Raw genomic sequence first — 25,984 nt, forward strand, 5'->3', positions numbered from 1 at the left:
TATTGCTACAAGCTGGAGGCGACCACAGGATAACAACATCATGGCAGCCACATTCACACTGTGAATATTTGTGAGTTCACACTCACACTATAGCATCACATGCAATCAAATGAAGGGGTCCTCACTGTGTGCTTTTCTAAAGAGAAAATGGTTCCCCTGGTGGGAGAGGAGGAGGCGGGGGAGGGATCAGCGAATAAGAGCCTCAGCAAGTATGTGCAAATGCAGCTCAGACAAGCTTGTATAAGCAGCTGAAAATGGAGAATGAGTGCCCTCCCCTGGTCGCACTGGTGGTTTCTTGCTGGCTTCGCCTGTGGAGTCTAGTCATCCACACAGACATACAGACAGACAGACAAAAAAAGAGGCAGCTGAGTCCATTTTCAGAAAGCATTTTTAAATTCATTTTATTATTTTATAGCTAATTTACAACAAGCGCTTCACTGAACTGGAACATTTTATTTTGCTTGATATTGTCATTGTTAAATATATTTTTCTGCATCAGTTGACTCTGTTGTAACTTTGTAATCAGTCTTTTCTGTAAAAATTCATATATTTTATAAGGAATATCACACTATGATACGGATGGCTGAGAGAGATATTAAGAAATACATTGAACCCTCAAATAAAGAAATTGAAAACATAGTATTCCATTCATGGATGTGTTGTTTCTGTGATTCTCTCAATGTGTAAATGTAAATGGATGTGTCGATGTGCTGATTATCTTTGTGTGTGCATGTGTGTGTGTGTGTGTTGCCCACCCGGGGTGTGCAGATGTTGTTTGTGTGTGTTTTTTATAGAGCAGTTAAAACTGGGCTGTGGCTCTGATGGATTCTGTACTCGCCTCAAATCAGCAGTGTGCGCGGCTAAATCCAAAGCCACGCAGCACTCCAACATCTCTTTTTATATTTACAGCATTTCTGGCCGAGACCCATGAGCTCTCTCAAGGTGGAGAAAAAAAAATACAAAAATATACAGACTTGAGATGGAACCGGTGACAGTTCTGAATAAATAATAAACCATAAACAAGAACAGAAATTGATAGCTGTCACTCACAAGCTTCAGCTGTTCCACCTTGAGCTGAGAGAAGCAAGTGAGCAAAAAACCCCCCAAAAAAACAAACAATAAATATGAATGGTCACTTCCATCAATACTTCCACCTTCACTCTTATAATTCAGGACAAATTATAAGTAAATACAAACACATGCTCGTAAAACCTCAGAGTCCTTTTTGCTTTCCGCTCGCCGTCCTTTTTCCTGCTGAAACCTGTAGCATATAATGCTGTCAGTGCAAACTATAAATACTTTTCATCTTACACACACGTTAAACCATCTTCATTGCATAACATCATAGCAGTATTGCACTACATCTTTATGTGCGTGTCTCACTCTCTCGCTCTGGCACACACACATACGCACAGCACCCATTTATGTATTATACATTATAACCACCAGCGGATGTTATAAAGGATAGATATTCTCATATAGTATCATTTAGTATTTCTTACACAACTCACACCTTCTCGCACGCACGCACGCACACACACACACACACACACACACACACACAAGCAGCAGACACACGGAGGCACACGCACACACAGTCACACAGACACACACGGCTGCATTGTACATGTGTTTTTTCGATCCGTTTTCAACTTAACACAAGACCAGGGTCAAATGTGTCAGTTCAAAGCTCCGGTGTGAGGTCTGCTTTACATCGACTCGGACGCTTCAGTTGTCTCTGTGAAGCTTTTTGCTGCATTTTACAACAATAAAATGGGAACGTGAGTAAATTCAACAACCAAACTGCAATATTACCCAAAGAAAGCAATGGAATATTGTTTGGAGATGTTGATTTTTACAGACTTAGTCCCGTTAGAAATTGTCATAAAAAAGATATATATATATATTTATATTCATATTTATATTTATATATAGGCCATTTATTTGTTAAACATGACTTAGCTTTAATTTGTGTGGACACAAGAGGGAGAAAGAAGCAGAGAAAAAGTGGAAGAGAGAGAATAAAAGAAGACCTATTCCTCCCACACAGAGGAGTTTCCACACACATGAATGTGCACATATGCGCACGCACACGGAGACCCACGCACACATACACGCACGCAAATGCACACAGACACACACACACATGGCTTTTACTGCGGCCACTGGAAACAGTGTGTACGTCTGCGGCTGAGGGATTCTTTTGGAAGAGTGGACGGTGAGTTGGCCGTGGTGCGATGAAGCTCTGCTGTTTGTGCCTAGAGAGATAACATTCATCCTGGATTCTGACTAGCCGGTCAGAACAGCCAGTCCCCCTGTAAGGGAGTGTGCTAGGTTACAGCTGAGGTTACAACTCTACCTGTGTGTGTGTGTGCCAGTGGATGGGTGTGAGAATGTGTTTGTGTGTGTGTGTGCGCGTGAGTGTGTGTGTGTGCGTAAGAGAGCAGAGGCTAAACTGTATGTCAGAGCATCTACTGTGGTCAGGACTGGCCTCTCCATACGACCAGGTCTCATTGACCGTGTCTCTCTTCTCTTCTTCCTTCATGAGACATGCTAAAAAAACTCCTCCACAATAAGGAGGTGGAGAAGGAGAACACACTTTACTTCCTCGCCTTTCTTTTTTCATTTTTTTTTTTAAGTCAGATTTTTCCATAGTTTTGTCTCCATTGTCTCTGAGGATGCATGCACAAATTCAGCATATGAGTTTTTATCATTATAATTATTTGAACTGCTTTTAAATAATGCCTCGCAATATTCAACATGGGGTGATTGAGCAAATGTCAGCCTCGGCCGCTGAGGTTGGATTCTGAGGACGCGCTCAGAACCGAGAGGAGATTCACAAGGACTCTTTGCCGAGAAAAGACTCCTTGTCAAGAGGGACTCAGCAGGATCTGGGCGCCCCATTCTCAGTCTTCCCCCCTTTTCCTGTCCTGAAACAAGGCAGAGCTGACAGGAGGAGGAGGATAGAAAGCCAGGAGGTGATATAAAAAGAGTGGCCAGTGTCTTTTTTGGGCACCTCCTTCTCAGGTGTTCAGTGGGGAGACTCAAGAGTAGGTGGGGAGGGCGAGGTGGTCTTAATACTACCTCAGGGTCCGTTCCTGCTGGGTCTCCCTCTGCACTCTTTCAAGCCCTGATCAGACCTAACGCGTCCAGATATATCCAGACTGTGTTGAGCTCCGGATGACATGGACTGCAGTTCACACCTGGCGCCAGAATGCATCCGAAATCTCTCAAGTAATCACTTGTGATTGGATTTCGCTTCCGATTTGCTTTTATCTGTTGGGAAGCTGCATCTACAAAAATACACATTAGACACTGAGTTGTTTGGCAGCGCTAAATAAACTGTGTTTAGGACATTTTCATCCCCAGTTTGGATGCAGTCACAGCTGTAGTTAGAGTTGTCCACTGGTGGCCAAGATGCATTTTAATGCTTAGTGTGAACGGGGCCCCAATACTCTGGCTCATTAAAATGGAATACTGATTAAGTCTTTTCTCTCAGTCTCTTTCAGTCTAATTACACATCACTGTGTTCACATCTGTCTCAGAGTCTCTTTTTTGGTATCGTTCTTTGCCTCGCTGTGTCACTTCCTGTGTTTGTCTCTGTGTTTGTCTTAGTATGCATTTGTCTCTCTGTGTCATTCTCAGTGATTGCCTAAGCACTGACTTTGCTGGAGGACAGACAGGCAGGCGAGGCTCGCTTGGCTGTGAGGGCGAAGGGTGGTGTCGGTTGGTGGTTGTGAGGAAGGGGGAGGGAGGGGGGCTAGGGCGGGTGCAGCATCACAGCCTCTCCCGAGTGGGGATCCAGATGTAAGGCCCTGATTGCTCCTCGATCACTGTCTTTACTTTGTGATAGACCTCTTCAAAGCTGTCCCCTTCAACGACAGCTGCAGCAGGACACAGGATGTGTGAGAGGAAAAACAAAGTGGGATGGAGGGGAAGAAATGGCACAGACGGTGGCGAGGAAAGAGAAGAAAGAAGAAACATTTGAATTACTAGGGGGGAAGCACAAAGAGAGTCAGAGGAAAAGAGGATGTTTATCATTGGGGCGAATAATTTATTCTGAACACTATTCTATACTTGCACAATGTAGTTTGACGTATGTCCGTTTCACAAACTGCACGTCTGTTTACTTCCTCTGTAGTAACATTACCTTTGCCTTTCATCCTTAAACGCACGTTTCTGCTAGACGGGTTGCTCAATCACAAAAGACGTAAGTAGCATGTGCTCATGGGGGTTTTTTGTCTGCATTGTTACAGTGCACCATTGCCAATGAAAATCTGATTCAGGCAGGAGTGTTCAAAGATGAGGTAACGTTTTGAATCTTTATTCTCGTTATGTTTCATCACGTACACCAACTTCCTACCTCACTCTTTGACTCGGAGGTCATAGGGACATGAAATGTTGAATAAAATCAAGATTTCTCTGGTTGTGACAATAAGTAAGTATTGGTAAGTACACAACTCAGTGAAATACAGTATGTAACAATGGTCTTCATGTTTCTAGACTTTGTAATGCAGAACTGTTACATATCATATTCAGTTAATTATCATACGAGTTACTCCACCTGTCACAGTTAGCTTTATACATATTATTAACAGTGTAAGTGTACATTTTTGTGTATAGGGTTGGTAGCATTTCTGATAATTTGACAATCACCTCACTAACGAGGTAAGCCAGCCAGCTAGCCTAGCTGACCACTAAAATGAAGAAAAGTGCCCGTCACTTGAATTTTTCGTATCTCTTCCAAGTGCTTACTGTAAAAATGGGCCACAGCGAACCCAATGTTAGCTCAGAAAAATCAAGCTGACATCGGTGCTACTGTCCACTGAGTGACTGGCTTACAGCGCTAATGGTTATCTAAGAAACACTATATACCAGGGGTCTTCAATGTTTTTTCGGCCAAGCTGATTGAGTGACAGAGCTGGGCCTACAGTGATGTTTAGGGTGGCCTGTAGTGTAGTCAGCAGCAGTTGTAGCCTGGTTCATGTCAGCCATGTTTAGCCTCACCCTCTTGAGTTTCTCCGGTGGTTTCTGAGGTGGAGGGTATTTCAGAGTCCTTGCTCGATAAGTTACAAAACAATTAATTGTAACTCACAAGATTATCTGTAAGCTTGGAATAATAATACAGATAAGTGGCCACTATTTTTCGATAATACATAGCTGGCCAACTAGTTCACTGCCGCACAATGATATAAGTTACGGTTAGGTTAGCTTGCTCATATGATTGCACAAGGATTGGGTTAAATAATCATCAATCATCATCCTGCCTAAATTTAAATGTTTTCCAATGTTTTATCTTTGCTAATAATGTGTCGGATTAATGTTCATGTGTATTCAGGCTTTTGGTAAATGGTTAATACTGTTTACAATATGTACAAAGCAAATAGTGACAGGTGAAGTAACTAACTTTAGGATGAAAAAGCACCGCGATCACTAAAAATGGAGGCAAAGGTAACCTTATTGTAGAGTCGACAGGAAGTACACATGGTAAAACAGAAATATCACACTATATTGTGCAGAATTGATATGATCTACCTGCATAATCAAAATGTTATTATACATTGTGTACACATGTATGTAGCCTATGTTAACATAACCTTCCACATATTTATTCAGTCTCTAAAACATCCTTCAGTGGTTGGCAAAATGTCACATACGAAAGCTGTTCTCGTTTGTCATAGACTGTAGACAGCACTGGATTTGTGAGGAAACCTATCATTCATATTCTGTTGACTGCTGTGATTTGCCCCAAATGTGTCTCAAATGTTAAAATGCCCCAAGTCCTCCCAAAAGGCACTTTTTTCCTCATCTAATTCATTCAATTCTGCCAGAAACCCAGAGGAGTGTAGTTGATCTTTGTGGGGGCGGAGGCCTGTTTTATCATTGGCATTTGTTGGCCTTAACCAAAAAAAAAAAGAAAGAAAAAAGTAATAAAGTTAAATGCACATCTTGTTACTCTAAAGTGTGTACATGAGCACCAGCAATAAAATGAAAAAAAAAAACAGACAATCTGTTGTTTCTAAAATCTCTATAATCATAAAATGGAGGATTTTTATGATCACACTCCACACCAAACAGATTATGAGAAAGCGAACAGTGGAGTGCAAACACATTTGTATTTGCTTACATTTACCATCTGGTGCTGCAATAATCCAATCCCAAATCCATGAGTGGACTGTACAGGGTGTCCGTTTGCTACCTAGAAATCCAATGCTCTGCCTGTAACCTTGTGGGCTCATCCTTTCTGTGTGTGTGTGTGTCAAACCCTCTGCTCTTACCTGAGAAACACTCTAGGAAGTCTTGTTCTAGTTTGAGGGCTCGATCCATTCCTTTCCTGGCCTGCTCCTCTGTCAGGCGAGTGTTGATCTCTCTGTTCACATCACGCAGAAAAAAAAAAAATCATTATAAAACACATGGTTCCATGATCTGCAGCATATTCAATGTCCTTTCACCCTGCATTTTAAAATGTAGGCTATGAAGAAACATTGGCAGTACTCACAGGACATTCTCCAGTGACTTGGGCCGGACAAAGATGGCGATGGGATGGAGCTGAGCTGCTTGTAGTCTACGCACAGCATTGGCCGATACATCCAAGATGCAGTGTTTCCCTTGCTGCTTGTTCACACACGCAGAGGGGAGAAAAGATATGGGGTTAATAAAAAAAAAAAACCTGTTATTTTGGTAACAACTTTTATTAAACAAGCCATGAGAGGTTAAACTGTCCTGTAACTGTTTTTATGGCTTTTAGAAAACATTTTGAACATAGGAGAAAGTGACATATAAAGTGTTTTAGATCACTAAGAAGTTGTGGATTTTTAAAGACTCATTTTGTAAGAGTAGACCACCAGTTTAATTTGAAAGCAAAACAAATGGGGGGAAAGCATATTACCAGAGTTACCTGCTGACTGTAGCTGCCTTTACCTAGTTAACTCAGATATCCACGCAGCTAGCAGCCCGGACTGGAAGCTCAAAGCACCGGGGAAGTGTTTTATTAATGCACAGGAGTTTTGGACTGAGACGAGTTGGGGCTATCTGTTTAGCATGCTATCTTGGGTAGATATATCTCTGATAGTTCTTTCATATTGCCCCTTTAAGATGGTTACAAAAAAGGAATTCTATCATTGATATTAAATCTTTATTCCCAGTACAATATGTGGATGCACACCTGTTCAGCCACCTCGCGGACACTCTGTACACTGGTACCATAGAGATGACTGTTGTACTGGCCCGCCTCGATGAACCGATGGCTCTGGATGTCCTTCTCCATCTGTTCCCGTGAAGAAACAAAGTGATAGTCCCGCCCATCCACCTCGTACTCCCTCTTGGGCCGTGTGGTGTCTGTCAGGCGAAGAACAAAACAATTAAAGCAGCACGCACACTCACCCCTTCCTTGAATCTCTTTAATCTCTTTCATTTTCAATCAACAACTTCCTTGGAACGCATGTTTTATGCAGACATCACCCTAGAATGGCTGCAGGTGGCAGCAGTGACATCAAATTAAAAAAATCTGAGAACGGATCAGTCTATGTGACTGGCAGCACAATTACTTACGTGGGACACAAGATCCAAACTTATCAGGGAACTCAGACAACAGGTCATCATTTATCCTGTCTTTCACAGGGCCCAGAATGATGATGGGCCTCGCATAATGAACTAGAGAGAAAAAAAGAGGGCATTCAAACAAGGGAATTTTAAAACAAAAACGAAACCTAACACGAAAGCCTTAAAATAATGTCCTTCTTTTATGACCTTACCTTCCACCTGGGTGACTGTCTCATAACTGTGTGAGGTCTTATCTCTCCCTGGTGACAGAGCAGACAAGCGTTCAACCAAATTTCTTTTTTTTGCAATTATAAATGACATTTAGATTGTTCCGCGTGCAAGTCTTTATTTTTTTGTGCGATGTATTTGTCGCAGCCATTACATCAGCTGTCGTCAATGACAAGAACAGGAAACAAGTGGCTCCTTTGGAGACGAAGTCTGGCGAAAATGTGAATAAAGAAGGTTGATTGTGTTTGTAGTTGGCAGTCTGTGTGGTGTCCACAAATGGATGACAACGATGCCAAAAAGGGGACTAAAGGGCCTGCTCTCTGACTGCAGTTATTGGCAGTTAACACATTTGCAGGATGCTACTTGCACTTTCAATTGAGCTCTTAATTCTGTCATGGACACACAAAACAGGATCTCTATGTCTGGCCTCCATTTACAGACATGAATAGTTATATTCAGTGTATACAAATAAAAATTCAGATGTTGTATGTGCATGTGTCAGCAAACCTTGACCCCATGTTGCTGTGTCCTGCCCATTACTGCAGTGTTAAACGTAATCAGCTAAAGCTAGTAACATGTCTAAATGGCAGCTTGCAGTGTCAATAGTACATTTGCGTGTCACTGTAATTACCTTGAGTGCTCAAGCTGTCTCGACCGTGGTCCTGCGACGGAAACGAGAGCAGAGATTTACACACTGCGAAACAGTTTGAGAGAACCGGCCTGGGTCAAACAGCTCCGGTGAATGAACTTACCCTCTCTTTGGTGTTACCACGGGACCACTCTTTTCTTTCCACCCTGCAAAGACGAGGAGTAAGAAGAAAAAATGTTTACATTTTGTAGACAGAACAATCAAGCTAAAATAGTTAATAAGCTACTAATTAAATTACATTTAGCTAATTATCTATTCTTATTACCCCCATACATGTATGTCTAGTCATGCATAGGGTTGAAGAATGGTTTTAGTTAATTTCTAAAATTTGTCTCAGTATTACTTTTCTTTATTATGATAAGGGGGTATTAGTCAGGGGCAATATTTAAAAAGTTTAGAATAGGTATACAAACTTTGTGAGGGTAATTGATTCACATTCACAATAGACATATGCAGCAATGCACCCTCAAGCTTGTTGTGTTGACAAATTTGACCAAATTAACAAAGATTACAACTAAAGACACATCCTGTTTTTTATTAATTTAGTTTCCTGGGCACACAATAGGTCTTCAGTTGGTTTATTTTTTATTTTGTACTAAAGTCTAATTAGGGTTACGGTTGACTAACATGTTTTTCATATCTATTTTAAGTTTAGGTTTGTAGGAAAAAGAAAAAAAAAAGAAAGATCAGAAGTCCTTGTCCCATGCTCACTCACAGTGTGTCTGACCTGTGCTTGCTGGGGATGAAGCCAACCTCCTCAGCCTCATTCTGAGGGCTGACCTTACGGGCCTGCCACCACTCCTCATCTCCGCAGTCCAACACATGCAACACATCCCCAAACTTGAAGCCCAGTGCCTGACTGAGGAAGCCACAGTCCGCAGTCTTGTCATAGTCAAAAAGAGCCCTGTGTGATTAAAGGATTATGATCAGTCACTTAAAAAAAAAAATCTTTAAAATGACATTCAACCAATATTATAAACAGCCACGAGATGTATATTGTGTATGCTTTTTACGGGGTTCCTTGTATGTGTAATATTAATGTTTTGGGTTTTTTTTGGTCAAAATTCATAATATATATCAAAAAGACACAGAAAACATTTTTAACCTTGATTGGAAAATTCAAGGTGTAACAAAGCTTTTTTTCACAAAGAAATTATTTACAGTCAGAAGCTAGGAAAACACATCCTGCTACATTAGTAACTTTTGCAATCTTGTTTCCGGCCACCAGCGGCAGCACCGAGCACTGGGCAGGACTCGGTTAACTCCAGAAGCTGGGCGAGAAAGAAATTCTGCGCCATCTTGAATTCATACATACGTTGTCTGTCTGGTGATTTCCATTCGCACAAGTCTTGTTTTTATGACTTTACACGCACCTGACACTGATGTGAACCCCGCTGAATTGCTTCTGATATGTTCAGCTGCCCTCTTGTTGTTTCTATTTCCAGCCCTTGTCTGATAAGCAACATAATGGCTGTAGTTGGTGCCTTTGTCATTTAGCCATTCAGGACCGTCACAGGTAACAATAAGTTGTACTGACAGCGACAAAAAACCCCGTCTCCCAGTGACTCAACATGTGAAGAAAGACAGTATGCCATTCGAATCCTGTAAATGGTCAGTTTTCCCGTCGCCATTTTATTCTAGCTTCCCTCCCAAACTCCCGCCACTCTCCATGAAACTGTTACCATGGAGACATCCTGCTTCTTCTCTGGTCCCACTCCCATTTTTTGTTCAGTCAATCAGAACTGCCGAGAAACTTGTCATTTAGAAAAATATATATTTCGAGGACGTTGTTACTCGCGGTCGGATTATCTAACATGCAGCATCCAACCTGAATGTTACTATTACAGCGGTGCCATTGCTGCTGCAGTTAAGCTAACTCCAGGTAAACGTAGTTATGTTATTAGCCGTTAGCTCTGCTCTGGGTGAGTGAAGACGCAGTCCAGAGTCGCCCTGCTTCAGCGGTTTCCCGGACAAAACAGGATGATATACACCGGACTTAAAACTTGAACAACAGAACAGTCTCTCGCCATGTTCCTGTCGCTGCTGGCTATGAGCTACGCCTGGACCCGAACCTGTCACCTGTCACCAGGAGATCAATGACGAGGCTCTTCTAAAAGGTAAGACGCATGTTGCCTTAACTTTACTCTGCGCTGTGCACTGTGATCTCCGACTGGATGTTTGCTCGTTGTAGCAGCAGGTCTAGCATCAACTTGTCTTCTACCGCTGCTTGCTTGGTTCGATTGGTTGGTGTGATTACTCTTTGACAGTACAGATGAGTGGAGAGGCGCTGTTCAGGGTGCTGAAACAGTGGTAGGCTGCAGCACTCACAGTTTTTCCGTATTTACACAACTTTGTACTGGAAAGATGGCGTGTAACTGAAGTATACTTTTCTTTTCTATATGCACAATGTGTTATTTTGTTGTCTAACATTATAACACATAAGTTCTTGAACAGGGGATTACAGCAAACGTTGAAGTGGTGAACTATAGCAATTTTTATTATTATACAAAGGAAATCTAACGTTACTGAACACAGTAATGCTGCTGTGTTTTACTAGTAGGTGCATTAAGTATAGAATTGTTAGTGATTCCCTTGAATCTGCTTGAAACACATAAAAGTCAGTGAGTCACATTTTGGTACATGGTGTCCTCAGTTTTTGTTGGACTGTATAACCTTGCAGTTAAGCTTGTTTATAGGCTTACCATATTATGTAAATTTGTTATCTGTGCTTTTTAAGTCGGTACCTTTTTTATTCAATTTTAAGCCATGAACCAGCATAAGCTAAGACTTGAAACTTGACCTTATTCAAAAAGCAAACGCGAAAAAGCCCAAAATATATAAAACGGTGCTTATTGGCTAATAAGATGAATGGACCATTCGGGGCTTTGGACATTTTGAATGAATTCATGTCAATGCCATTCTACTCACAAAGCCGGCTTCAGACAGTATTTGCAATCGCATGTGTACATTTTCCTCTCTCTTGTAGTGTATCGTTTCTTGCAAATGCTGCCTTGTATTGTCATTCTATCTCTCTGTCCTGGTCTCCACTTACACGATTCAGATCATCTCCGACTTGTGCAACTTAGGATTGTCTGTTGTGCAGAACTGCTCCAGTGACTGAGCATGATGATGCTACGAAACAACAAGGGTGATATCAGCTTGCCATGCCATATAGTTCATAAATCTTTCTCACAATCAAATTCGTCCTTGTGACTCTCTCTTTCAAAACTCAACATTTCATCTCTATTCAGGCTTTGCCCCAGCTCTAGGAATTTAAAACAAAGACAACAGTTTGCACCATCACAGTGCTTTAGTGGATGCGTAGCTTTGCTCAAATCATGACTTATTAGTACAGTAGTCGTGTTGGTAAAAGTGTTGAAAGCTCACTGTCGAATATTGTTGAATATTTGCAGCAGTTTCAAAACTCATTTTCCAAAGTGTCGGTACACCCGTACAAGCTGCACTTTCACTCTCTCACACAGGCCCACCTCCTCCCACTCTCCTGACTATAGTCAGAAGTAAATTAACTTGTGCTTAACACACAGCACAGAAGCCGTGTTATATTTGCCTGTGAATAAAAATCTAAAATTAAACGGCCACAATGTGTCAATTTTTCCCCATGGTATTGCACATGTTATCAAGGTATTGTGTTGTGTTTTTAGAAATGACAGTTTTGGGACCACACTTCAACTATGCTGTATAAGATCCAGTTCAGTTTTGCAAGTGCTGAGCACTCCAGTACTGTCCTATATAAACTCCTCTGGACCTAAAGCAGCTGTTTATTAGCTAATGCCAGATGCTGGTCGACATTTACTCTGGCTAAATATGCATAACAATGCTGACTAGTGTGCAAATGTAGATGTGTTTACACAAGATTATTAACATTACCCAACAGGCTGATTATCTACAAAACCAGTCAACACAGCATTCCCTCATGAAAAGCTGCATTAAATTAAACCAATCCCAGATAATTTAAAATCCTTGAAATAGCCAAACTGCAAACATAAAAATGTAATCATAATTATTGTTGCCCAATAGCTGGGGATCTAGGCTGTATGGCGGTCAAAGGCATCTAAAAAGTCTCTCTCTTCTAACTCTCTTTAAGCCTCCGTTTGTACCAGTGGTACTATTTCTACTTGATGTGTGAGACCTGATGTAGAAGCCTCTCTTTGGGTTGCTCCTTAGCGTTGTGGTCCCGGAGCCCATGCTGCTGTTCATCAGCTGTTCCCTCAAGTCATGGATCTTAGCCTCAAAACGGCTGTACTCTGAAACAAAACAAATAAATATACATAAAGATCTTTGGGCCTACATTCAGACACACTAAAAGTTTGCTAAGAAAGTGATAGCGATGCACCAACATCAATTTTTTTCTCTCCAAAAAAACCCAACCTATTCTTACACCTCAACACAGAGCAAAGATCTAATGCTAGTGCACTCCTTTTCCCAAATTTGAAATCTGGGGAACAAAAATTATAAAATGTCACTGAATTCTGTTTGTTTCCAATGTAAATTAAGAAATTACAAATTATTTGCATGTTTATTTGCCTTATTTTCCACCCAACTGAGTAAAAATCAGTTTTTGAAATGTTCTGCTAGCAACAAAAGAGACAAAAAGACAAACGGTTATAAAAAAATAAAAATAAATCCTTGATAGAGGTAACAAAGTAAAATGAACCTTCAAATGTCTCGTCAGCAATACATTTTTGAGATAGGTGGATTTCTAGCTCATTAGAAATAATTAAAATTTAAAATAGTTTTGACAAATTCACTTTAAAGGGACACTATGTAGTTTTGGAGACAAAATTCAAACTCCGATTTTTTAAAAGTACAATGTTAATGTGGCTTTACCATCAGGTCTGTATTGAGCAATGATAGTCACTGTCTGGCCAGCGTTCTTCAGTGCTGCAGCTGCCTGTTCATGTGTGGCCATACGCAGGTCCACGCCATTCACCTGACACACACACACAAAGCATGACCGGTAACAACTGCAAAATTGCTTAGTGACACTGTGGAATCCATTAATGTGTGTGTGTGAGAACTTTATAAAGATAAAATAATCTTTACACTGAGGATCTGATCGCCCTTGTGCAGCTCTCCACTGAGGTCAGCTGGCCCCCCTGCCAGGATGAAGGAGATAAAGATTCCCTCTCCGTCCTCCCCTCCAACAATGTTGAAGCCCAAACCGGTGGAGCCTCGGTGGATCAAAACTCGGCGAGGCTCCCTGGAGAAGGGATACAGGAGAATACTGTGCACATATAACATAGACTAAAAATAAACAGTAATACTTATGACAGTCCCCCTAATACTACCACTACTTCGAATGCTAATATGAATACTGTTAAAAATAATTCAGTATAGAGTACATGAGAAATGTTTAGCTTAAGGATCACTGCTCACCTGGGGATGTCATCATCTCCCATCATGCCGTGCAGAACCGGAGAAAACCGACTAGGTGAGGTGGGAGTGAGGGCTTGTGGGTAATCTGACCCAAGATAGTTGGGGTGGCTGAGTTCAGTATCCATATGGGAATATGCTAGAACAGTAGACACAAAACCAAAAGAGGTATAATATAACAGGCAGGAATTGAACACATATGTGTAGTATTTTAGATCAAACTACTGGCTATTGACTTTTCCAATGTCAAATGTGATATTTTATGTATGAGTAAATCTTTGTAATTATCTCATGAAAGCCTATTACAGCGAATGAATTACCTTGCTAAGGTTATTTTTTTTTGTCACAAGGGCAGACTTTCATCAAGAGGTGGACTCAGGTCATGGTAAATTTTTGTGCTATTGTGAGGAAAAAAACGAACCCTGCACTTGTGCCCCTCAGCTTTGAAATTTCACAGAACTCCAACAATCATCTCGAACAATTTACACAGAAAAGCCATCTAATCCCTCCACTCAAGTCTGGAGAAAAATCTCATTTTTGTGGGTGTACATTCTACGGCTGGACATTTGATAGCAGTTTTCTGGCCTGATTTTAGATAGCCACCTTGAGCACAACCCACTGTGCAAATCATCAAACAGAGCAGATTTTTTACACAGAGACGGGGCTTACTGCTGGTGAGGTCTGGGGGGTTGTAGGAGTTGGTCAGGAACAGGTTGTTGGGCTTGGCCACCCTGAGGTACACCACCTCGGCTGTGTTCTTCAGAGCCCCTACCGCATCCTCGTGCATCACGTCCTCCAGACACACGTGGTTCACCTGATGTCAATGTCAAGCAGGGAAACACAATCAGATTCAGTGTAAAGGGATATGCTAGGAAGGGTGACTGCTCACTTCCAAAGGTGCTCATAATCAGATAACAGATCAACATTTAGATTTAGAGTAAGTAGCGAAATTTGGGGATAAAAGTAAAATTAAAATGTATTTCGAACTGTTAAGAATTAGTGACTTTAAGGCCCCAAAGCTTCAGCTGATTTGTTATAGCACAGACTACTTTTAAATCATGCACAAGATAAGGGTCGTTCCGATACCAGTATTGGATATGCCACAGATCTATGTATAAAACTTACCATGCAGTTTATCAGCCTCGAAACTGGACCCTCCTACTTCCTAGCAGTGTTCTGTACACCTCTATGCAACTTTTAACTGCACAAGTGAACAGCAAGCAAATTGTGTAGCTTCCAGCAAGTCATCAAACTGAGATTAGTTGATATTTCTGTTTTTTTCATTCATGACTGTCAAACTAGATAATAAGATATTAAAAGTGGGTTTGATGGCTTTCATTCTCTGTATATATTTAATGCCGGGCCAAGCAGAAATGATAGCAATCATATCAGATCCATACAGGGTTGGTAGCATAGGTTAGAAATAATAATAATGTATATATTTATGCACTAGTGTCATACTGGGACTCTTTATTGGCTAATATGCAAGTTTAGGTGTACTGGAACATTTCTCTAAAACTGACTGGAAATTCTTTCCTCACCCTTAAAATCATAAGAGAAATTGCTATTAATCTGAAGAGATAGATATTTAAACTGCAGTATTATAGTCCAAATCATCACTTAATAGTATTTGTCGCTGTACTAAATACTAAGTTGGTGGTTTCCAATAAAGATAAGCTATACTAAAATAAAGCTACTGGTCCCCTCTGCATTGGGAGCTCTTAAAGGTAATATTGACCTGAACAAGCACCGTTTGTCAAGAGGATAACAAAAAATAACATTGTTACTTGTAGCAGAACATAGCCATCGATGGTAAGTGTATTTTCTAAAAGATTCATAATAAGCAGAAGCATTTTTCATGTCCCATTGAGAGGTAATGTATTTGCTGAGACACCATTTAATAGAAACCAAGCACCATTTTGAGGTTGCTGGTGCTGAGTTTGCCATCAGCTGCTTTGTTACAGTCTCTCTGTTCTCCAGCAGATGGCAGTATTGCTGCTTGAGAATCATTGAGGCAGGATGCCACATCCTACATGTCTATTAACATATTAATGAAAGTCATTTCAGGCCTTAAATCACAGCTGTAATTTATCTCGGCAGGAGATACAAAAATGCTGCTTGTATACGAATGTGTCGGCGTGTGTGTGAATATGTGTCTGAGTGCTCCAAAGGTGAGAGTCTGAGGCTATCAGTGATGTGTATTTGTGCTGGCACACATCTCTGCATGCTACTAGTTATTACACATGAGTGACCAACCGCTAAGATCTTGTCCCCGATCTGCAGACGCCCATCTTTATGGGCCGCCCCGCCTTCAATGATCTTGGTGACATAGATACTGTTATCTCCTGGTATGTGCTGGTTTCCCACCCCTCCAGCAATGCTGAAACCTAATCCTGCGAACAGGGAGCAATGAGAGAGGCAGAGAGTGAGCAAAGGAGGTATGGGTTAACACAGCGCAGATTTGCTAAATCCAGAGGGCACAGCTTAGCTGGGTATAAAGAATCCTTAAGCCCACACAAAAGCGACGATGCTGTACACCAGTCCACACTCACACATACCTTTGGGCCCTTTGATGAGTTTGATTTCAGTGACTTTCTCTGCAGCTGGTTTTCTGCGGAGAACATAGAGGCGGACAATAGCACCTGCCTCCTTGAGAGCTTCGACAGCTTGGCTGTGTGTCACCTCCCTTACGTCAACATCATTCACAAATAAGATGCAGTCGTTCACACTAAGGAACAAGGAGAATGAGAGAGAGAGATGAAGGGAGAAGACAGCATGAAATCAGGTCTAATCCTCCACCAGAGGAGGTCAGGACAAGTCAATCTCCAACTATAGCTGTAGGGATCCAGTTTCACCCATGACATCTGGCCCTCCCCCCCAAACTCTCCATATACAATATTAAAGAGGGTAAAAAAACCTTCTGCTATTGATCTAGAATAAGGCTTGGTTGTAGTATAACTCTCTTTGTTTTGAAAATGATGAGAAGCTGATATGTGAAGTACAAGTGACAGCCTGTGTGCAGAGGAGAAGCTGATTTTCAAGCACGGAGATTTTGATGAAATAGCTATTTCAGGCGTTCACATTCTTCCTCCAAGGGCCTAAAAACTCTACTTATCACTATTCTATTCATGCGTTTAAAATGGATTTTTATGGCCAAGTAAATTATAGTGTGTAAAATTTTGTAAGACTGAAATAACACTTGAGGGCTGCAAGAGTTTTAACAAATGAAGCTTAGCAAAAGCGGAAAAAGATAGTCAGGGAGAGTATTTTCATGCTCACTCTGTTTATTTACATTCTCTTGCTCTTTCTTCCTTCAGATTTTGCCACAACCTCTGCAAGCCAGTCCTTTCCTTGCTGCTGTCAGCTGTCATTTCATTGTCAAAACGGTTTTGGTTGTGTTTTTTTTTTATCAGCTCCTTGTTATTTTCTGATCAGTTTTAGTCAAGCTGGCTATCACCCGAGTTAACTCTAGCAAAAGTCTGTTGTCATCTCAAATGGATGTAATGAGAAAATATTTGTACACCACTCATTTAGGTTTTCTTAGTCAAAGAGAAAAATCTGCTTAGACTTTGTGCTTGGCGTTTATATTTTTATAAAAGGAGATTTAAGTGAGTTAAATTAACTCTTAGTTTTTTGTTTTCACCCTTTCTTGAAAGTAATGTTTTTCCAGATATTAAAACTAGCACGGTTTCTACTGCAAAGCGACTTCAGTATTGTATTTCAATGCATGTAGGACATCAGTTGATGGTTACGCACACAGTATACTGGAGCAAGAAACTGAAAATAGAGTCCCCCTTTTTATCGATTCAGTTGAGAATCAGTTTTGAGTCAAGAACTGATTCTCAATCAAATTCCACACCCAAGAATTGAAACTGAATTGCATTGTGAGATTGCCTAAGATTTACACCCCTAATCACTACCTCTGTACAATGATGACATCTCACTGGGGTCTAATAGCAGAAGACACCTCACATATTTCTTCAACATTTCCTACTGTGCACACTGTCAGAAAAATTTATCTAATTACTCTTAAGCCTCTCTTTGAATTAAGTCTCTCCTGATGAAACTGAGATATATCATTACATCCAACTCCAAATGGCTGCTGATATCTTCATACAAAGGATTTGACACAGTCTGAGCTTCATACTGTTTGTGAGGCAGTATTACATATTTTCTGCATGTTTAGAAGAGCATATTTCTATCATGCACAGGGTTCGACATAACCCATGGCCCGATGGCCCGGGGCCAGTAAAAGTAGGTGCAGGGCATGTCGATTGGTCAGTCACTGGCCCGACCAATCGCTGATTACACTGACTGGCCTGTCACTGCCTGTACGACAATCGTTATTCGCTAGAATGCATGCGAGAAATCCTTAGAGTGACGACGGCGAAGAAGTGCTACGAGTCCGAGAGGAGGAAAAGGGGATTTCTCCCGAGGTGGAGGGATCAGTATACCTGGCTGAAACACCGCGGCGGCGTAATGTATTGTGAAGTATGTCGGCAGTTTCCGGCGAAGGCTGACCGCGGTCAGGGGCGTCGCGCCCGTGGGGGATGTGGGTGTTTTACCACACTTTTCCCGGTTAGAGGGTTCAACACACACACTTTTTTCTGCCGTTTATCCGCAGTTTTGCACAAACGGCTCACTACAGTCGCTCAGTTTCTCCGGCCGCTCTGTGTCTGCTCTCGCTGCAGCTGCATCCTCTCCCCCTCCCTCTCCTGCTGCTGCTTCGAACATGACACCGGCTTTGGGACTGACCGGCTGATGATTGGCTGTTCTGCCTTAAGTCCCGCCTCTCTTGCTGGGTTAGATTTATTGTTCAGCTCGTGCTGATGATGCGGAAACTACCGTAAAATACCAAACAATAGCCAGGCGTTTATTTGTTTCAATCACTTAACGGACCAGGTGTTTATTTGGGACAGGCGTTTAATTCCCTCCTCACAAAAATCCGGGATGAAATTCATAAAAATGTCACAAACTTCTCCAGCTTCTCTGTGAATTCTCTGGCATCCTTCTGGGCACAACATGTGAAAAAGTCGAAGAAGAAAAACGTGCAGTGTCAGTGGTCACGTCTTCTTCCTTGATGTTTTTTCAAAATAAATTAGACTCAGCATTTATTTGGAACCGGCGTTTTATTAACCAAAATATACACCTGCACCTGCGTTTAAAGGGGACCACATGATGTGTTTTATAATGTTTACAGCTGCTAATGTATGTAACGCTGTTACTGTGATGATACATGACAATTAAATATTGAATATGTCTATAATAACCACATCCTGACATGTAACTGTGATTTTTGATGGGTACTAATAATAACAATCATGACAAAAAATGAACAAAGACTGCAGATCACGATAAGAAGCTGCAACTGGCAGTGAGCTGCTTTCTTGTCTGTTAGCAGTTAAGTGATGTACTCCATGACAGAACATTATAGAATATGCTAATGTATAAAATAACATTTAATGGTAAAAAAAAGTACAGTTGCAGTAGGCCTCTATTATAAATATGCAGCATATAGTTTATTATTATTATTATTATTGTTATTATTATTATTATTACTATTTTTCTTCATATTCTTGACTTTGAATGGGAGCTGCTGTAAAGCATTTCTGTTTCTGATTCATATATTATGCAGTCAGTTGTCCATATTTTAAGTTAAATTAAATGAATCAAGACAGATGTCACATTTACATGTCAGGGTGTAGTTATTATAGACACAGATTCAATATTTAAGTGTCATTTATCATCACAGTGACAGCGTTACATACGCCGTCGTGGTAGTTCAGCCAGGTATACTGATCCCTCCACTTCGGGAGAAATAATGGTATTGTTTGTACAGTGCTTTCAGAACATCAATCACCTGAAAAGTGTGAGAAAGTGAGAGAAATGATACATCTCAAAATATTAAATATGTTGTAATTTCAATTTTGAAATTGTAATACTTGTTATTACGCAAACCCCTATTACTTTTTGCCATCATTGCCAGATCATACTGATTTTTCAGGGACAGACTATCTAAACCAGTGGTGTCAAACTGATCCAGTAAAGGGCCGTGTGGCTGCAGGTTTTCATTCCAACCAAGCAAGAACACACCTGATCCAAATCAGGTGTGTTCTTGCTTGGTTGGAATGAAACACACCTGATTTGGATCAGGTGTGTTCTTGCTTGGTTGGAATGAAAACCTGCAGCCACACGGCCCTTTACTGGATCAGTTTGACAACACTGATCTAAACAATTAAATGGGAACAATTTCAATAAATAAACAAGTCTTTTTCTTTTTTCTTTTTTTTTTTTAAAACAGTTATTTTCATTTTTCGTGGCTGGGCCACTAAAATTACACATGGGACCAGTAAAACTTGAATCTACTGGCCAAGCGGGCCAGTAAGAAAAAAATGTTATGTTGGACACTGATGCAGTAACACATTTTTAATGTTGGCAATTCTAGAGCAGTTATTGTGATTTTCAAAGACTTTTCAAATAAATCATCGATGTCACTGAGTCACCTGATATGGAAGAATTACCCAGACAGAATGTTTTTCTGTTTGAATCATCAAAAAGAGACTTCAAACCATGTGAGAGCAACATGAATTTTACGCCCACAAATTGCAGGCTTTGTCTGGTTTTTCGAGGAATTCCATTGTTTAGATACAAGGGGCAGTCAGGTTTACAGTATTTTCCTCAAGATGTTTGAGATATGTTGCTCATAGCAGACAGTAAAGGAAAGAAAACTATGCAGTCAGGCAAATGTATTCTCTCCAGGCCTGCTTTAAACTCTGAAGTCATTCCAGATGGACGTTTATAGGTCAACTGTAAAGAGGAGGATGAGGAGGATGCCTCTGTGCATGCCTTATTTATTGCAGGGTAAATGGGAAAATGGCTCATAAAGTGCAGTTTTTTACTCCGAGAGGGAGAGACTGCACTGCAGCCTCTTATGAAATTTGGCGAAAAGAAATTAGATTAAAACATGGTCTTGCATTTGACACTGGTAATGTAGTAAGAATTCAATATTTCATCTAAAATACGAAATGCTGTTGTTAGCGGCTACAGATTTTCTTTCTTTTGCAATGGTTAAATACATACAGTGAAAATGTTTTTTTAATGATACTAAACCTGATGTCCTGATTCCATGTGATGTGCTTATATGACCTCGTTAGACACAGAAATAATGCACAGGCATTCTTTGAACCTTGTGAAAAAGCAAAGAAGCAATAACTCTGCAATAAATACATCTTTTACTTGTTTTCAAACCTAATACTAACTGTTAAAGTAAATAAAAGCCCTATAAAAGATGTTGGGTCGAGGCAGATCAGGCAGTCCTCTCGGATGTAACCGATGCTGAAAAGGCTGGACAGTCAATAGGCTGCAATTCTGTGCTACAGCACTTTGGACTTAAAATGAAGAGGTGAGGTTTCTCTTTAGTAATTGTGTTTGCTGGTAGAAAAGTGACTGAGTGTCTGTATCAGTGAATTCCAAAGAAAAATTGCAGGAAGGCACAGAGAATAGGCAGGGTAATTTCAGCTGGTCCAGCAGCATTGTGGAGTCGGCCTGGTGCCCTCATGGGGCTTTTGATTTCCTGGAATAGGGGAATATGAATGTGCACACGCCGTCGTTGTGTTTATGGTTGATTAGTGTGCGTGGTCTCACCTCAGCCGTCCATCCTGAGCCGCGGCTCCTCCAGGTATAATTTTTGTGATGAAGATGCTGGGGTCGTCGCCCACATGTGGGTTGTCTGTTCCTCCTGCTATGCTGAAGCCAAGGCCTGAGTTACCCTGCAGTAGCAAGTAAAAACACATTATGATTTGCACCAGGGGCTTTGACTGTGACCACAGAGAGTGGAGACAGAAACACCAACAATAATAATAAATACAATAGAACAACTGCAGAAGAGTAAGCATGTGCTATAAATATATTTTTTAAAAATTCAAGTTTAAAAGGTCATTTTGTCATACTCACTCTCTCCAGTGTGATCTCCTCATACTCAATTTCCCCCTCAGTCCCGTTCACCTGTCAGAGAGGGATGTGAGTTTATGCAGTATCATTTATAGAAAATCATATCAACCACCAGTTGTCTAACCAGGGTTGACTGTTGTTGATGGCACAAAGTCAAGGTGATTCGGTCTCCTGAATTATTCACGTTATCTGCTGGAAATTCCTGTATATTTACATGTCCCAATATATATTAGAAAAACTCAATATAGCAATGTTAGTTTTTTCCAATACTGTGCAGCCCCAGTAATTAGAAATAGGTCTGTCATGTATTCATTAATACACTATTTATTCATCAAATTTACTGAAAAAATGTGCTATATGGTATGTACTGTTATCTACATATGAAAGTACCTAAATCAAGATATGAGATTGTAGTCATATCTCACAGCCTTACTGTATGTGTGGCCCCGTGTGGTACCTGGTTTATTTATAATAGCAACACTCTTCTTTTTTTGTCTAATTCTCCTTTTGGCTGATCAGCTTAACATTGCCTCTGCAATTAAGCAAGTCCCAGAGGAAGATGGAATTTAAAGAAGTTCAGACTTCCCTGTTTTGATGCTGACCTAGAAAACAACTTTTCTGAGTGTTGCTGTAGTGGTGCAAAAATACTTGCCTAGTAATGGGAGGCTTTTCTCAGAGAAACCTCATTTTCTAATCCTTTTCATGACAATGCGGTCAAGGTACTTCGCTGCTTTCATTTAAGAAATGGCGTCATTAAAGAACTTCATATCAAATTATGTAATTTTTCTCTTCTGTCAAATGTATATCAAAGAGAGAAACCTCATTTTAATTAAGAAGGAGTCAAATTAATTACTGTTATCGCTCAGATTACGAAACAATGAGCAAAGACCTACCTGGATGCTGAAAAAATGAATGGAATTACTGATAATACAGACTGAATATGAAGTCATGCTGTCGAGTCTCACATAATAATACAATAAAGGGAAGATTAAACATAATCCTTACATATGGGGAGCCATCGAGTGTGTCAGTGTTCACCACCACTGGAGGAGTATTTCCCTGGAGGCAGAGAGAGAGAGGACACATTATGAAGAAACAATGGCAGGAACACAAAGATGAAGCAGCTCCTGGATCAGCTCTCAGTACATCGCTGAAACCTACTATCACAGCCAAGACTGATGGCCATTTTAGCTCTTAGCTGTGATAACAACGTTTTCATGCTGCTATGGTTGTCGGTCACTCTGCTAAAGGATAGAGAGCACCACTTGAGAGCCAGTTGTTATTGTTCGCCCATGATGGACACAGATTCATGCCAGCACCCCTGTTTTTTTTTCCCAAATGATTGGTCTTTTAGTATATCTTGGTGAAGCTGCTGGTGAATTACATCATAGTGTGTATTACCTGTGCTGTGAATGGCTATCTAGTTACTACCATGAACATAGGCATCTGCCTCCTGCCCAACAATCATTTCAAAACAAACCTGTCAGTGACTCATGGACAGCTGCGCTGTGACACATAGTGACAATCTCCCAGCACACTCGGGGGGAAAAAACAATAACTTGGTAACAAGGCTGTGACAGGCACCACAGATAGTCCGTTTATCAGCAAGGAGTGTCATGTCAGCTCTCTTGCTGGTCAGTTGTTTTTATCAAGATTTTACCCAGAGCAATGCTGCATCCATTATGGTTTGTGCAAAGTGTAAAGCAACATATTATTCATCATCAGGAACAAAGTGATACAGAAAGGATTAGAAAAGACAGCAAGTCAATGACAGGACAGGATTTTTGGCATTGATATGGTTTGGGTTTACCCACAGGGACTTTTTTCTGTCAGTGCATCTAAAGTGTGACAGTTAACCTCTCCACTCTATTCTTATTCTTCTCTTTTAATCCCATTTCTTTATAATCTCACTCTTTCATGCTTCTGTCAAGGATTTCCTTTCATCATCGAGGTATCTGATGTTGGAGGATGTATATACACCATTATGCACAGTCCTCTTTGGAGAGCACTGTCTGACTCTCCCATCTGAGCTCCTGTATTTATTTCTGTCATGGTTCTTTACCACGCTGATTAGCATGGGAAAGACCCTGTGCGTCCAAAGTGCTTACAGAGCAGCAAGCAGCAGCATAAAATCAGCCCGCTGACCTTCACAGACTCGACAGCTCTGACACGCACAAATAACTACACAGCTAACCCCAACCACAATTCAGCCTTTAAGAGAAACAATTTCACATTCTTTTGCACATTGGTCGTTATGTGATTTTGAAGTCTTTGAAGTTTGGAGTCTATTACTCTCTATGAGAGATGTAAGTTGTTATCCAACTCAAAGATGAAATACTGACTGCTTTTGCATTGCTCATAAAGTTTATATACAGTCACAGGGCTCAACACTAACTTATAAAGCGGCTGCCATGCTGGCAGCTAGCCGTCGGTTTCCAATGCCGAAACTGCAAATACGGTTCTCACCATATATTTAGGCAACTATACAGGAATGCGTCAACTTGATAATGAAAATATAATGTGAACGAAGGTTAAAAGACTTAATTACAACACCCCAAAAAAGTTATTTGTAGTTTGTGTTTCATAGGATACTTCACGGAATTTGAAGGAGTTGCAGCCTTCACCTCATTCTGCCGCTGAGCTGCCTCCCAAAACGTCATAAATATTATTTTTGTTTTTCGTCAGGTTTATTTGCTTGAATCAATTTGCGCATTTGTTTGTGATGTTGATGCATTCGTCAAACTTTGTACCCCACTGTCAATCCAATTAATTTGCTAAAGCGAATGCAGCATTGCACAAGGAGCGTTTTTTGGTAGCATATTTTGCTGTTTGCTGACCTTTTCTGTATGTTAAAAAGTAATGGCCAATGATGTCAATCAATTAATTTGTTTCCATTTCTCAAAATGGTTGCCAATGACAGTGACCATTAATGTCGATCATCGACGCAGTTTATTAGGTAAACCCGGCTAAAACTAGTGCAGTTACAGTCCTGAAGCAGATCTGTCATGTTTTAGAGAGGTATTGATCAAATGTATGATCATGTTTTGTTTGATTCAATGGCATACTGACAAAGGTTTCTATTATTTTGTCCCACCTATTTATATCAATAAGTGTAGGCTGAATAATGGAAACACCTCAAAGCCTTGTCTTTACACAACACTACCATCGTATTGTCCAATCCCCCTTTACTCATTATTAATCAAGTTGAATAATACTAATTATAACAGCCATTAAACAGAGCTGATAATCATCCACTTGAGGTAAAGGCTATAAACCCCCCCAACCCCCCCGTCCACAAAACACCAGAGCTCGGCTTTTACAGCACACTCTTGGACTATAACAGCGCCTGTGCCGAGCTTTACCATGTAGCTGTGTCCAACGAGCCGTGCTGCTGAACATTACGTCAAATTTATCCTTATCTGGAGACAGAAATAATGAGTATAGCCAGCAGAAATCTAAGCCCAGTGCAGGCAGTTTCCCTGCAGGGATTTTGACAGAGCCCTCTCTGCCTCTCTCTTCTCTGTCAAGTCGTTCGACGTCGGGGTTGTCAGGATTTACACTGTTTGGCTGCTCTTGCCCACCTATATTTTCGCACCACCTATTCAGCTAACCCATCCTCAGCAGCACCACCCATCCAAAGCTGCACTTTTACCTCTTGTTGGATTTTTCATATGCATCACGCTAAGTGCCAGAGTATGCATATTCAAAGCCAAATAAAACAGCAGATACAGATTTATTTTTATTCCTTCTAGTTACACTGCTTTCTACATTTTACAGTGTTTTGTGCAACGTTTGATTTTATCATTTCCCCTTCAGAGCAGCAAACGGATGAAGCAGTTTGTGTTTAAATCAATTTCTTCTCTCCATTAAGACTTGAATAAATAAAGCAAGTATTGGACGTTAAGCACCGGGACCCGCTCAGCCTCTGTTCAAACTGAAGCTGCACGCTGTACCGCGCATGCCCCCTCCTGAATATGTGAATCACAAGACTAATCTGATCAATCTCTCCCGCTCTGTGCACGTGTACCTGCATACATGCACGTTCATCTGAGGCTCATGCACGCCAGTCGCTTTCAATCTGATGGGCATGTTAAGGCGAAGGAGGTAAAATAACGCCAATAATTCTGCTGCTTTTGCCTTTCCTGTTGATATTAATTGTGCAGAGAATATATCAATATCATCAGAGGGAATGATGTCATGTTTGAGCTGGCACTGGATACA

At 40.8% G+C, this 25,984-nt stretch overlaps 2 protein-coding genes across 9 annotated transcripts in view; one reads left to right on the forward strand and one right to left on the reverse strand.

Moving 5' to 3' along the window:
* Nucleotides 1-374: 374 nt before the first annotated feature.
* The window catches only part of dlg4a (discs, large homolog 4a (Drosophila)), a 77,723-nt gene continuing 52,113 nt past the window's right edge, over nt 375-25,984 (reverse strand). For 3 of the 8 annotated variants that reach the window (XM_030437693.1, XM_030437692.1, XM_030437686.1), the window contains exons 4-22: nt 22,769-22,822; nt 21,767-21,817; nt 21,458-21,582; nt 16,372-16,541; nt 16,070-16,206; nt 14,483-14,627; nt 13,817-13,958; nt 13,484-13,664; nt 13,268-13,370; nt 12,570-12,684; nt 9,135-9,323; nt 8,523-8,565; nt 8,402-8,432; nt 7,755-7,802; nt 7,552-7,653; nt 7,166-7,338; nt 6,500-6,612; nt 6,279-6,370; nt 375-3,884 (exon numbers count right to left, since the gene is read on the reverse strand). In XM_030437693.1, coding sequence (XP_030293553.1) covers nt 3,778-3,884; nt 6,279-6,370; nt 6,500-6,612; nt 7,166-7,338; nt 7,552-7,653; nt 7,755-7,802; nt 8,402-8,432; nt 8,523-8,565; nt 9,135-9,323; nt 12,570-12,684; nt 13,268-13,370; nt 13,484-13,664; nt 13,817-13,958; nt 14,483-14,627; nt 16,070-16,206; nt 16,372-16,541; nt 21,458-21,582; nt 21,767-21,817; nt 22,769-22,822 — 2,121 coding nt within the window. In that variant the 3' untranslated portion in view covers nt 375-3,777. The remainder of the gene's footprint in view (nt 3,885-6,278; nt 6,371-6,499; nt 6,613-7,165; nt 7,339-7,551; nt 7,654-7,754; nt 7,803-8,401; nt 8,433-8,522; nt 8,566-9,134; nt 9,324-12,569; nt 12,685-13,267; nt 13,371-13,483; nt 13,665-13,816; nt 13,959-14,482; nt 14,628-16,069; nt 16,207-16,371; nt 16,542-21,457; nt 21,583-21,766; nt 21,818-22,768; nt 22,823-25,984) is intronic. The other 5 variants (XM_030437688.1, XM_030437689.1, XM_030437687.1 and 2 more) reach the window with 5 other exon arrangements.
* The window catches only part of zbtb20 (zinc finger and BTB domain containing 20), a 117,366-nt gene continuing 101,459 nt past the window's right edge, over nt 10,078-25,984 (forward strand). Inside the window, exon 1 of the mRNA XM_030437695.1 lies at nt 10,078-10,536. The gene's annotated coding sequence lies outside the window, so the exon portion shown is untranslated. The remainder of the gene's footprint in view (nt 10,537-25,984) is intronic.

The sequence above is a fragment of the Sparus aurata genome, chromosome 13 (assembly GCF_900880675.1).
Source record: "Sparus aurata chromosome 13, fSpaAur1.1, whole genome shotgun sequence".
Taxonomy (NCBI): domain Eukaryota; kingdom Metazoa; phylum Chordata; class Actinopteri; order Spariformes; family Sparidae; genus Sparus; species Sparus aurata.